The sequence below is a fragment of the Prinia subflava genome, chromosome 20, assembly GCF_021018805.1.
Source record: "Prinia subflava isolate CZ2003 ecotype Zambia chromosome 20, Cam_Psub_1.2, whole genome shotgun sequence".
Lineage (NCBI taxonomy): Eukaryota > Metazoa > Chordata > Aves > Passeriformes > Cisticolidae > Prinia > Prinia subflava.
Window position 1 is genome coordinate 6,699,652 of NC_086266.1, and position 14,640 is coordinate 6,714,291.

Genomic DNA, 14,640 nt, shown 5'->3' on the forward strand with positions numbered 1-14,640 from the left:
ATGCTCCATGTCACACATGTCCAAAGAGCTTGACATGGTGAAAACACTGGACACATTTCACAGGGCTGAGCCTGTGCTGCATGTTGGATCGATCCATAAAGCACCGTGTGTGCACAAACACTGTGCATGAAACCATCGCAGCAGTGCGTGTGGGAAAATTGTAGAAACATTTGAAATCACTCAAAAGATGCTGCTGTGTTGGCCAGTCTGTCTGTCCAGGCTATCCCAGAGTTGTGATTATCCCATTTTGCCTGGTCAAACTTCCATGCAGAGCAGAGCGTAGGGAAGGAAGCAGGTGTATGGAAGCCCAGAATTCCTGTTTATCCCTCTGAACAATGCCACGGGGCGGCACTGTTCAGACCTAGCTCTGCCAAATGCAATTACAATGAGGAATTAGATTAGTGCCAGAAAAATGTCACCTCTGTCATTTGAAGTGGATCCTGGTCAGGAGCAAAGTTGCGTATCAAAGCACAGACTAGAGAAATTCTGCCTCATTAAAAATCAACTTTAAGCCAATTGTCCTCTTCCTTTCTGTCTGTCTGTCTGTCTTTCTCCCCTGCAAATGAGCTTACAACTCTCCCTCAAGGCAAGAGCATCAGCAGTCAAGCTCTGGTAGCTTTGAAGCAATCTTTGTGTGATTAGAAATGCCACACAGAGTTACAGCCTTCTGACAGCTCTGCATGCCGATCACATGGGAGTATATAGGCCATTGGAAATGTAATCCACGGCACAGCTCTATCTTCCTAAGTGGGTGTTTAATTAGGAACCGTACTATTGCTGCATTATTCTGGCTCAAAGGAACTATGGTTGAGCTGTGTGGGCTGGAAGAGGCCTCTGAGGCAGCTCAGAACTTAACCCTGGGAAGGGTGTGGAATACAGGATTAGGTCTGTGCAGAGATGTATCATCCCACGTGCCATCTACACCTTCCCCTCTGGCCTGTGCTCTCTCATGGTGCTCCAGGCCAGAGCTTTTCTGCACCCCAGGCAAGGAAACTGACTGGGCAGCTGCTCTGTGTGGGACCCAAAACCCAGAGGGACTGTGTGCCAGCTCGAGCACCTCTTCCTTGTCTGCAGCAATGTCAGTGTCCAGCTGCACCAGGACAAAGCGTGGGAGTGCTACAGGCAGCTTGGAAGGAGCAGCCTGTATGGAGCACTGCCAGAGCTGCTGACCAACATGCGATGCGCAGCTGTGCGGTTTGTGCTGAGGACACCCATATTCCAACAGTGCAGTGCCTCAAAGAGAAGGCTTTTATCTGTACAATCAGACAGAAAGCCTTCTGAGAGGGGCATGGCTCAGAACGGCCTGGTTCATTCTGGCCCTTGGTTAATTCCCAGCTCGGCAGGGGTGTGCCTGTATTTATGACATGCCTGTCTCCCTCAGGGGGCCATGGCAAGACTGAGAGCAGCCCCTTTCTGGATGCTGTTGTGGGACTGAGGGCAGCCCCTCTCACTGTGTGCTTTGGTGGAGCTGTGCACTGCTCCTCTGGGAATTGCCATGGTGGCACTCAGGGCAGCCCTTCTTGAGACACCATAGGGTCTGTTCATCCCCCTCCATGATGGGGCACAGGGCAGCCCCTCTGAGAGTGCAATGGCAGGACTCAGGGCTGCTCCTCCCTGAGTCCAAGGGTTTGGCTGAGGGCTGCCCCTCTCTGGGCGCCATGGTGGGACTGAGGGCTGCCTGTCTTTGGGCGCCATGGTGGGACTGAGGGCTGCCTGTCTTTGGGCGCCATGGTGGGACTGAGGGCTGCCTGTCTTTGGGCGCCATGGTGGGACTGAGGGCTGCCTGTCTTTGGGCGCCATGGTGGGACTGAGGGTTGCCTCTCTCTGGGCATCAAGGTGTGGCTGAGGGTTGCCTCTCTCTGGGCGGAGCTGAGGGCTGCCTTGCATTGGGCACCATGGTAGGGTTGAAGGCTGCGCTTCTCTGGCTGGCACAGTGAGGCTGAGGGCTGCGCCTCTCTGGGCGCCATGACGGGGCTGAGGCGCTGCCCCTCTCTGGGCGCCATGGTGGAGCCGAGGGCAGCCCGTGGCAGAGTGCTATGGTGGAGCTCAAAACTGCCCATCTCGGGACACCATGGTGGAGAGCAGCCCCTCTCTCACAGTGCCGGGAGAGGCCCAGGGCATCCCCTCTCTGCCCGCCAGGACGGCTCTGAGCGCAGCCGAAGTCTTTCACGGCCGTGGCGCCACCCGCCACCTTCCCCTCAGGTCTGCCGGACCCTCCCCGCCCCGCCCCGCCCCGCCCTCCCGCGGGTCCGCCGCCGTCCCACAATCCCCTGCGCCCCGGCCCTCGCAAGATGGCGGTGCTGGGGGCACCGCGGGGCCTGGCGGCCGCAGCCTCCCACAAGCGGCGGCTGCTGCTCGCCCTGGCCCTGCTGCGCCCGCCGCCCGCCGCCGCCGTCGCTTGCTTCTCCGGGGGGACGGTGGGGAGCGGGCGGCGACGCTTCCGAGCCCCCCCGGGGGCCGCACAGGTGTGTGGGGGCGCTGGGGCGGGCGAAGGGCTGAGGGGGCGCCGGGGGCTGAGGGGGCTGAGGGGCGGGCGGTGAGGGGCTCAGAGGGCGCCGGTGCCCGCAGCGCTGTTCCGCCGGCTCGGCGAGCACCGCCCGGTTCGTCCTTGCCTTGCCGGTATCGGCGCCCGCCGCCCCGGGGGACGCGGGCGGGACCGGAGGCTCCCGGAGGCTCCCGGAGGGCGGGACCCGCGGGGACACTCTGCAGAGGGGCCAGGGGTGTCGTGGGGTCTCTTTGGGGACAAGCATTGAAACCCCTGTGTCTTTGAACGGATGCGGAATGAGTGTATAGTGAATAACTTGTCCTGGCAGCTAATTGTGCCGCTATGTGCGGGAAGGGAGTTGGAGCTGGAATGCTTTCTGTCAGCTATAGAAGGCTGTGATATGTCCAAGTGAATTGTTTTTTATTATAAGTAAAATATTGAGTACTTTATCTCAAACAAAAGACCATCTTTCAGTAATTCACGTGCGTTTTTCAAAGTATTTTAAGGAAGTGGATCCCGAAGACTGAGGGAATGAACTTGCATAAACTGTCAGTTTGTAATTCTCTTTGGTAATAAACTTTTTTTAATCCCCTCAGATTACTGCTGTTTGTAAGTAACTTTTCTTTGTCACTCACCTTGATTAGTTTTTCCTGACAGACAGAATTCTGTCAGGGACTACAGTTAACTTTATGTTATTAGATGAGATGAGCAGGACTGAAAGGGTAAATTTGGGGGGGTTTTAATTTTGGAACCTGTGCAAGAGGCTGAGAGCTGAAGTCGATGCAGATCAAATATTTTACCCATGTATTTGCATACATTAAAATATACCTGAATACTCAGTATTGTCTGGTGTTCCTGGAGACGTATTTCAGCTGTTAGGGAACAAACAGCAATGTTATCATGGTGACGAATAGTATTAATTATATTCCTGCTTTCCTTTTGAATGACTTTATTTTCATGTGAGGAATGCCAGTCCCTGCTGATCAGTTCTAATTGCCATGTGTCACTAAATGTGGATTTGTACTATATTTGCTGAACTAGAAAGCTAATGCTACATCTGTGGGATATGTATATGTGTTCATCTCTTTGGCTTTTTAGTTTCTAGGCGTTTTTGTGTTTAGAAGTGGTCAATTAATGCATTTTTTAATGGTCTGGTAATGAATTTTCACTTTTGCGTCAAGCCCTATTTGGCTGCAAATTAGAATTCGTGAAATGCACGAGCATTTATTTTATTAAACAAAAACTCTTAACAGGAGGCTCAAACTTAAGTGTTCTGGACTCTTTGGTTATAATGCCTTTCAAAATTTTGGGACATGTTTTTTCAAACATTTCATTGAATTTGCTGAGAGAGGAAGATGTGTTGTCCTGGCAGGAAGGACTTTACAGAGGGACACATCTGCTGTGGCACAGTTACACCAGAGCTCCTCACTGCTGGGGGAAAGCTTATAATTAATTGTAAGTCTAGTTGTATTATAAAACAAATACATATATTTTTTATGGCATTTAGTACCATGAGAGTCAAATACAGTAGCTTCGGTGCTGTTGCATTACAGAGTCAAATCTTTTTTTCCCCTCACACTTATATTTTTCAGTAGTTTTGATTAGAGTCTTGCTTTTCTAAATACCAAGGCATATCACATTTGTATCCTGGAGAGGAAAAAAGCTGAATTTTTGGAGGAGGAAACCAGCTTTCATAAATATTGTGGAACTGGGATCAGGCCTCATTTTTTGATATTGAGATCAGTTTGTATTTCCATAACCACAGCTCCTTCAGTTCACCCTCCTGTGGTTGGAGCAGGCAGGGCTTCATCATGTCAAAACTTGTGTTTGGAATTTAGGATCTCTGCTGAGTAGAGAACTGGTACCCTGGCTTGATAAACTTTGCTGAGTAACTCTACAATTGCTTTTGAGGATTTTTTTTCCTGGGAAATTTGTGGCTTTGTTTTTTGTTTTGGTTTCATTTTTTTTTGGTAGAAGTTTGCCTATATCCAAAATAAAACCAATGGCAAAGTCTATTCAATGTAAATATAGAAATGAAATTAATCTAAAAATTAGTTAAATTAGCTAAATGGAAAGACAATAGCTTTTGACTGGAAGGATCTAAAAGCCCTTAACTAAGGATAATTATTTTGCTAGGCATCTTTATAAGCAAAGAAATACACTGAGGAGTTTCTTTCGGGGAGAACTTTGGCAGTTGTAGAAAGCAGGACTGTGTAAATTATTGTAACTGTAACGGTACAAAATAGAGACTTTCCTTCCATTATCTTGCCCTTCCAGCTGCCAGTGATAAAGAGCTTATTCTTCTGCATAACTTTATAATATCCCTTGCTCTGGAAAGGGTTGCAAGAGAAGTTTGAGGTATTTTTGTTACATTTATTTATATTTTACCTCGGCTTTTTATTTCTTTATTTTCACTTGAAGCTTGGTCCGTTCTGTAAGGTGGCACTGATGTTTATTGTCCAGACATTTCATGTGTTTGTGTGCATTGCTAAATTCTCTCCTCGGGACTCAGAAGGTGCAGTTGGACAGTCTGTGGCAGCAATCCTCACTGGCAAATACCTGCTTTGGAAGGGGCTATTTGAAATTCCCTGAATTTTCAAAATCCTTCTAGAGGGGAGGCGTTGCTGCTGAGCAGAGCAGCAGTCCCACGTGTCTGCCTATAAAAATGGATATGTAAAATTGCCCCATCCTTGGAGTGTTCTAGGCCACGTTGGATGGGCTTGGAGCAGCCTGGTGTCGTGGAAGGTGTCCCTCCCATGGCAGAGGGTGACACTTGGATGACCTTTAAGGTCCCTTCTTTTGCTCTGGACACATCCATCCAAGTGCCCAGAGAAATTGCACATTGGCCACTGTTAAATGTAGCTCCATTAAGTTTATTTATTCATACTGTTGACAATTTAGCCTATCTTTATACCAGAATATTTTCACCCTTTTCTCTCATTTTCCTCCACTTGTTCCTATTCATCATTTCTTTGCTTGCCTTGTAAACTCAGCAGAATTAACTGTGGGACTTTAATGCTGCAGAGGAACTTGAATCCCACCTTCAGTTATCTTTTCTGCTACAGTTAGTTTAAAAAAATCCCCATGAGAGGAGTGCATCATGTCTGGAACACAACGTATCATATTCCAGAGAGAAACTTCTAAGTGTGGGTTTGACCTTGCACAAATGTGTTTAATCCTGTTGTTTGTTTGCATTTGTAGTATTTAAACTACTACCCACAGTCGTGACACTTTAACAACATGACTTTTATGTGCAATCAGTACTAGACATCTGTTTCATCCTTTAGAGTTTATAGAATCATATCCAAAAATACATTAAAAGAACATAATGGTGCAGAGTCAGGCATTCAGGAGTTAGGAAATGCCAGAATTTGAGCTCCTTGCATTATTTCTTAAATTCTGAAATAAGCAGGACTTGCTCCTGGTTCTGTAAAGCAATAACCTTCTTCTTTTATGTGTTGTGATTAGATTCAAGCATGGCTTTTCTTTGTAGTCCTAAAGCTCCAGGGAGCCCTGGTGAGGGAAAGTGGAGTCCTGAGTCTTCCTGCAGGATGTGTGGAGAGTGGCAGGGAAGGCTTCAGCCCCTCTCATTTGGGCAGTTTGCTGTCAGTACTGTGATAGAGCAATTACCAGTGAAGGAAATTGTTCACCTCGTTTAACTCTTTGTTTCTTTGCTTAGATTTGTTTTGTAGCAGGAGCCTGAGAGAGGATTGAACCCTCCAGTCTTCCAGGCTCAAGGCTGAAAATAAGAACAAGTTTTTCTGTGTATCTCGTGCAAAACCTTTAATGCTTTTGCTGTCTTAACCCCATGACAGTTCATAGCTTCAGTCAAGAAATCAGGCTCTCTATTTAACGCAGTAATTGAGACCAAATCTGCTGGTGTTTTAGTAGAAGTTGTTTCTGCGATGTTGTTTTGCTTCATATTTCAGCCAGAAGTGAACTCTGGGAACTTTGAGGTCAAAAGAGATGGATTTTTAATAAAACATTTCTATGATGTCCTGTGGGTGCACTCTAGAAAACAGTAATTAGCTACTTTGCAATACTGCTGAAGCATCATCATTTTTCCATTATATTTTCTGTTTATGACACCATCATCATTCCTGTGGAAAGTGTCTTGCTTCAGATGGAATCCTCTGTGCTGAGAAAAAGCTGTCGAGTTCTGAGTGCATCTACAAGGAAGTGCTTTAGAAATGCCACCCAGGTCTTGGAAGTATCAGGATGGTTCACCCAGACCAGTTAGCTCTACTAAATGCAAAATGTGTAATTATGATGTTCACTCTGGATATAATGTCATATAATAGAAATGTTTGGAATAGCAGGTCCATGTGATGACTTGTGGAGAAATGATTTTAATTTTCTTTGAAATGACTCATGAAATTATTACTTGAGATACATGTCTTAGGAAGAAAAGGATGTTTAAGGCAAGGTATAAAACATGATGATGCTGCTGGTAAAATTACCCTTTTTTAAGATCAAGTTCTCTCTTTTTTTTTTTTTTTTTTCTGTTTGTCCTTTGCCATGGGCTGCTGAGCAGCTCTTTGGCTCTTGTGCTCTGGTGTGGTTGTTCCGTGGAGTGAGGTGTGTGGTTAATGCTGTAACAGAGCAGTGAGAGATGGAATATTGAGTGTCACAGCTGATGTGGCACCGGCAGTGCTCACCAGGAGAGGTCCCCGTGTTTCACCGTGGGGAAGCTCTGCCAGCCAGTCCCTCTGAGGAAAAGAAATGGTGCTTTTAACCTTTTCTGGTCCTTTGAAATATAAAAATATGGGTTGCTTTGCAAGGTAACGTGTAGAGCAGTTGGTGCCAGCTGTGTGTTGCAGGTTAAGGTGCACTGAAGGATCTGTGAATATTGAATCTATTGTGTCCTGATAACCCAAAATTTGTTGCCAGCCCTGCTCTGCTTCCTCGTAGTCCCAGTGCTTCCCAGGCAGGAGCTGCAGCTTTGATTTGCCTTCTGGAGACAAGCATGGCATGAGCTGAGCTAAGAGGAATTGGGAATGGCAGAACCCATAAGCATAAAAATAACATTTCTTAATGAGAAACAGGACAAAAGACTATTTGAAAGAATTCAGAAGACAACCTAGGAGAAAATTAAAATGAGAGGAAAGGGAGAACTGGGCTTTTGTTGTACAGAAGAAACAAAGTCTGATGAGAGTGGGGATTCAGGGAAGGGAAATTCAGTTCATTGTCACTGAGCATTTCTGATGTGTGAATGTAATTTATTTTACAGCTGCTCCCCACCAATTTTCTTTTTCTGTGGTCAGTTGTTAAAAAACAAAGCCATCTGCCTTCTTTTCATGTTATGCTTGTTTACATAAACTGGATGAATATTCTCTGAATGTAAGTGCATGTTCTGCATGACTCTGTTTTCATTTCTCTCTTTTTTCTTTTTTTTTTTTTTTTTTCCTTCTTTTTTTTCCCTCCTGTTTTATTCTGTAGATTCCACCAATCTGCAGGCAAAGATCATGGCACAGTCTGGGAGGGAATTACTCAAGGCCGTTATTGGAGCATTCAGAGGTGGGTATAAATTATTCTTCTTCCAACTTGCAAGTTATGAGAAACTTAAGCCCTTGGAGCATCTTTCAGTTTTGACTGCTGTTACTTTTATTTATTTTCATTTCACTATTTACAGTTCTGAAGTTAAATGGCAACTTAATTTCTGAAGTCTTTTTGAATCTCTGCAAACTAATGATAACACAATAACTTCAAAAAAGAGTTCTTAAAAATGTGGGGTTTGCATGCTGATATTTAGATTGATTTATTAAGCACAGAAAATACCCAGATAAGGAACAGCCAGGTAGGAAACGCTGAGTTTTCCTTCACTATGTAGGGCTTTATTCCTTCAAAATTGTGCTTAAGTTGTAGAATATTCTCATAATTGAGTGCCAGGATGTCAGGCTCTTCCTCCTCTGAGGTCTGCTTGCCTTAAAACCAGTGCAAACACAAGGAAGATGCAATTTTTCCTGTTCATGGAAGAATTATTACATATTTCTGAGTAACGCACTTGTTTGAATGAAGCTGAGAAATGTGTTTGTCTTGCTTTTCTTTTTTGTTTTTAATTATAAGATAATTACCACTCATAACTGACTTAAGCAGTTAAGACTTAAGACTAAAATCTTTTGAGGGTCATTGTGATTTCAAAGTACAAAATCTACTTAGTTTGGTTTTTTATAATGTTTTTCTTTAAAATGTGAAAAATGACACTTTGATCTGGGAAACCCTGTGGTCTGCTATCAACAAACATACATAAAATAAGATTGCTAATGAGCATTTACATAACTTGAACCTGGAAATTGTCAACATGTAGCAAATATTTTAAACAAAAAGCAAATTCTTTTCCAAAAATCTTTAACAGGTCCATTCTTTGTGGAGGGCACTTTGAATTTGAAACAATACCTGGTGGTAGTGAGTTGTTGATTTTTAGTACATCTACATGCATCAATAAATTCAGAAATTTTCTCCAGGGAATCTTAGCTACATGCTAAGAGGAATGAGCATTTGTTTTTAACAGGCAGGTTCTTCTCCAAGCTGCCCCTCTGCATGGATTGCAGCAGGGCCTCTGGAATGGGATAACTTGTGCCCATTCCCATCCTGGTAGGAAAGACAAGTGTGAAGCAGATTTATCTATTTATTTTACCCTCAAGTCAAGTTACTCTTACATACATGGAAAGAGTATGGCTTAAATGTGTTCCACTTTACATGTTAATGTGCCTGAGTATGGTTATCTTCCAAAACCTCCAGGTTTTTTCTGTGTTCTTCAGTTCATTTTCAATATTTAAGGATCTGTTCTCTTTCCCTCCTGGCTGCCTGAAACATACTCTTTACTGCTAGGATTATTATATCCTTTTTTATTATTGTTTTCTTAAGCAAGGCAAGGTTTTTAGAGCGAGGTGAGATCTTTTATTAAAACAAGTTTAAACTGTTTGATGATGAGGGAGGCAAAACAGGCCAGTAGTTCTTTCTGTTGGCTTTCGTGTGCCTGTTTCCTGAGATTCTTGCAAATTGACTTTTCATTTTCACACAGATCCTGCCCAGGTGGCAACTGATAGAGAAGAGGATGTGTTGGCATGGCCATGCTGGTGGAGGGCTTCACACAGATCCAAAGGAAGGGGTAAAACTTGCTCAATTATTATTGCTTTTTAAATAAAAAATGTTACCAGCTTCCTCAAAAAAACTAAACTTAAAAACTGAAGACCTCAAGCAACAATTTGTCCAAAAGTCTCTTGGTAGATATATAAATATTGTAGTTGATACTGTTAAATTGTCAGTGTAGACTTGCTAGCTCTTCAGTCACCAAATGTTTGTGATAATGGTGTTGAAGGGCCTTATTTATTTTATTAAAGATACCATTTTACTATTACACATTCCTTTAAAATTGGCTGGATTGGATTCTTTGGATGGAAAATCTGTTTTCTTGTCATTCCCTGGTTTGTTGATCTTGTTTGTGGCTGATATTTCCCTGTGACTTGGCAGACAGGATAGCAGAAATCAGCTCGTGGGTTATTGCATCAGTTGGTAAAATCACACTTGAAATGGGAGGGGAGAGAAGCAATTAAACTGGGTGTATTTTTACTTGGAATTAATGGTAATACATGTGGTACATTCTGACTGTATTTCTATGCAGGAAGCACATTAAAATAATGATGATGGTATATGAGGAGAAGCAGGATCTTTTATTAGACCAAATGATTACAATCAGAAAATGAGGCAAATTTTTGGTTAAAACAGGACAGTATCAACTGTGTGATTAAAATTGCCAAATCAAAGCTCTGGAGTGTACAGAACTTGCATCTTCTCATTTCCTGGGCACACTTATTTCTGATGCTTTGTGTCTTTGCAGAATCATTCTGTGTGAATGGTTATAACTTGTTCAAACTTGGGTGGAATCTTCCCTAAAATTAGTGGAGACCACACTGATGACAAACTGATTTTTCAGTTTCAGAATCCAGGTCTTTCAGGGCTGCTTTGCTGGTTTAACTGTTCTGAGGATGTCTCTCCTACAGCCTCAGTTGTAAAGAAATTGAAGAGTCAACTTGGGATTTTCTCTTCAGTTTTTATCTGCGAGTTGTCCCTTCATTGAATCCAGACCTGTTTGTCAGGCAGAAGTCAGGAGAGGTGTATGTTTTACAGTAAGAGGGAATTTCCTAACCTGAGGTGTAGCCAGCTTGTTTCAGTAAACATCTGTGATCTTTTCTGCATGAGGCACAGGGGGAAACAAAATATTTGGCCATCTCCAGTCAGTGGTACCAGTGTCTCTGCATGTAACATTAACTTCAGACTCATTTTAAGACCCTCCTTGCAACAGGTAGAAGCTCTTTTCAGAGGTTTCCCAGGCAAAACCGAACTGAATCTCCTTCTGTGTTTCACATATTTAAATTCCAGGCTTTTCTCTGGTCAGGAAGGAAATGGAAGGTTCTGTTTACTACAACACAAGTAGCCTTGAGGGATGCTGGATGTTGCTTAACACTAAAACTCACTAGCAATATGTTATCCAAAAATTTTGATGCCAGATGATATTTTTTTAAATTTGCTGGCAGTGTAAAATTCCATTGGCATTCTCCCTTCAGCCACTACTTGCAGCTATTCCTGTATAAATCAATCCCTTAACTTCTTTATTCCAATAAATGCAGCTGTAACGTGGTTAATACAGGACATGGTCAGTTAAGGCTGTTGTCCAACTAAACAAATACCAGCTGTCCAGGATAAAGCAGCAAGAACCAGCTGTAAAAGAGGTGAAATGTGTGAAGAGTTGAAAAAAACAGGATAACATTGGGTTTGCCAGGAATTTCTCAGCAAAACTGAAGGGAAGGAAATATTCTGCTGCTCCAAGTGCTGTTGCTGTATCTCAGGTATACATGCACTTGTATTCAGTGTGTAAAAATACTGGCACCTCATTTACCACATTTTTTTCCATGGATTATACTTTTAGGAGAAGTGCAGGTGAGATACCTGTCAGCTCTCTTACACCTTTCCCTATTGCAGATTTTTTCTGACAAACCAGGCTGTTCATTCTGGCTTTGGGAGTGACATTTTAAATTGTCCCTTTTATAGCAGCTTCTGCAGGTACAGAACTGAATCCTAAAGATGAGCACAGAGTGAAGGGCACATTACCTTCATCTGACACGTAACTACTAGAGAAACTTACACTTTTTTAAATTCCAAAATAACTTTTACTTACAGCAGTGGCTGCTGTGCAGAGTGCTGAGATCAGAGCTGGTCTTTACCAGCTCTGGGGGTTTTTTTGGTGGTGGTTGGGAGAATAGCCTCATGGAGGGAAAAAAAACTTGTGCTGGTACAATAAAAGGGATGATAGAGCTCCCTGAGGGAGCACACAGGGAGCCACAACTGTGTCTTTCTCTCTTCATCAGCAGTGACAGCTTAAATTCAAGTCAAACTAGCACTTTCTGCATCCCCCTTCTGACAGCTCATCATCCTGGCACAGGCTTTATCCACCAAGTGACAGGGTCAGCCCAGTGAATGCTTGCAGTGTTCAATAACCATGGAGATTGTGAAGAGGAATTATGGCTTTCTTCTTTTTTTCCCCCTCTTTAGGTATTTTAAAAGGTCCAGAACCTGGACTGGGATGGGTAGAAGGGACAGGAAGTTGGTCAATGGTCATTCTTTTGCAAATAATCTTCAGAATTGCATAGTGTGTTTTAAAAACGTGCTGCATTCAAAAAGAGGAGAAGGCTTTCATTCTTTGCTCCCTGCTGTATTTGATTTATATATTTCTCCTTCCATTCCTTGCATTTCTGTAGAAATAGACCTTGAAAGAAAATGTAAAAGATTACTGCCATTTAAAAGGAGGTAAAATAAATTCATCTCTTAACCTTTTTATGTACCTCAGAGAGTCAAAAAAGGGCCTGAGTCCATTGAACAGATTGCTCATTTTAATTCTTAATGTTGCCACTTGCATATTTAAACAATTTTTAACTCATGTTTCTGTACAACACTAACATTTATTTCATGGTAAACTTTGATGTAATATGTGTGTTTTGCATCCTTTGATATTTCTTCTTGTTCCTTTGCAAGGCCTTTGGCAAATGAGTGGCTGCCTCCTGACTTTTTTCTAAATGGATTTACTTCTGTCACAGTTCAGAGCCATGAAAAAAGGAAATAGATTCCTTGTTTGCAGCCAGTATATTTTGTTCCTTTTAATAGCTTTTCTGTGCAAAGTCTGCCTAGCCAATAGCAACATATAATTAGAACTGCTCTGATTGCACTTTTGTATCTTTTGTGTTAATGTGTACCAGTTTTTTTTAACTTCCTTTTAACCTGTAAGTGGTGATCAAAGATATTTTCCACGTGTTTGAACTGCTTTTTATGCTTATCCTTGGCTCAAATGGAAAGATTTGTGTATATGCTGCAGCAGATATCTCCATCTTTTAAGTGGGTAGCACACAACAGAAGCACTTTTGCATCCTCTCTCCACTGACAAATCTTCCATATATCCATTCTTTAAAAGTAGTTTGAAATGTGCTTATTCTGTGTAATGTTCCAATACATTTGCAGCTGGGGACAAAATGCCTTGGTTTTGCTTGAAGCTGTGACTAGAAAAACTGAGATGAATTTCCCGGTGCTTTTAAAAGCTCACCTTTATGGGATTTGCTTCCCTGGTTGCCTCAGCAATTTTACCTTTTAACAGCCCTCTCCTTTCTTGCTTATTCACCCCAGACCTTAACAGAGAATTTATTTACTAATTTGGTTTATCCTCAAACAGTAAGATTCATTACAATACTCCCCCTTCCTACTGCTTTCTGTCATAAGAGTCATCTTTGAAAGGTGTGCACCAACTTTTTGTTTCCTTCCCCCCTCCCCACTACAAAATATTGCCTGAAATGGAGAGATTAGCTGCCCTTGCTGCCCTCCTTTCTGTCTTAGATAACCCTCGTGTCTTTACCTCAAAGTTAACCTCAATGTAGCCAGCACAGAAAAATGAGTTATTGATACTTGTGCTCTGTATTGCTACACATCCTCTTGTTCCAAATTAGGAAACGTGGTTTAAGCTGCAGATAATTTAGCATGAGAGTTCAGTGGGGTAGTCAGAAGTGTCAGTGACAGACATCCATCCATCTGGAAAATAACCTACATTGCTGTAAAAAAATACAGCAACCAAACCCGACAACAGAAATATAAACCCAAAGCAAAACCTAAAATAAACCCAAACAGAAAAAGTAATGTTTTTCAAGCTGTCTTGTTAAATGGATTGTGCTCTTACTTTGAGCAAAATTTGAGATTTGGGGGAGAACCTATTTTAAGAATTCAGTTAAAATTGGTAGAATCATTTAAGCCTGCATATGGCCATTTAGATCTTCTGCCTTGTGAAGCCTGATTATCCAGTGTCAGGGAATGTTCTCCAAACTCTTTAGGTTTATTGTGGACTGTTCAGGCTTCCTTTTTGCTTCAGTTATTTTGTTAATTTATTAATATTTTTGCATTTCTCTCCTGTTGTTTCTAAGCTATTTTAAAACATCTTCCAAAAAAGAAGTAGCAAGCCCTTGAATTTTGCACAGCAATTTGAGGAGATAAAAAAGAAGGGTCAGTTTGTTTGTTCTGTCAAGTGTTTCAAGATGGGGAATTGTGACTTTCCATGTTCAAGTTGCAGCCAGCCACACCTGCACTCTGGAGAACATGGAACATTTTATAACAGCATGTCATGGATATAAACATAAAAACTTCCAACTTGAAAAATGTTCATAGGCAGTCCTAGTCTCAGACATCGTCAAGTGTCCGTTTCCTATCAAATAAACTTCAGAAGTGATCCGAGTGTATAAAATTCATTCTTATTTATAGTTATTTTACTTCCCAAGGTGTGTTTGTAAGGCAGTGCCTTTGTCTGTCCTCCCCACAGCTGAAGGAGATCGATGCTGGCAAGATCCTGCGGGCCATGCTGTCCTACGTGTGGCCCAAGGACAGGCCGGACCTGCGGGCCAGGGTCGCCGTCTCCCTGGGCTTCCTGGCAAGTGCCAAGGTAAGAACAGGGATTTGTTGTGCTCCCACAATTGCTGTTCATCTGGACAAGGAATCATTTTCTTTTCTAGTATTTAAAGGCTTTTATATTCTTAAGATGTGTGGGTTTTTCATGGGAGCGTATATGAGGAATAACAGCTTGGATTTTGGAACAGGTTGTATCTGCAGGTAATACCCATGTGCAT

General features: G+C 42.7%; 1 protein-coding gene across 2 annotated transcripts in view; it reads left to right on the forward strand.

The window, feature by feature from the left end:
• The first annotated feature begins 2,266 nt into the window (after positions 1-2,266).
• ABCB7 (ATP binding cassette subfamily B member 7) overlaps positions 2,267-14,640 on the forward strand; it is a 39,781-nt gene continuing 27,407 nt past the window's right edge. For both annotated transcript variants that reach the window (XR_010082747.1, XM_063416520.1), the window contains exons 1-4: positions 2,267-2,465; positions 7,925-8,002; positions 9,510-9,596; positions 14,337-14,456. Coding sequence is in view for 1 of the 2 variants with exons in the window: in XM_063416520.1 (XP_063272590.1) it covers positions 2,292-2,465; positions 7,925-8,002; positions 9,510-9,596; positions 14,337-14,456 (459 nt within the window). In the remaining variant the exon portion in view is untranslated. The remainder of the gene's footprint in view (positions 2,466-7,924; positions 8,003-9,509; positions 9,597-14,336; positions 14,457-14,640) is intronic.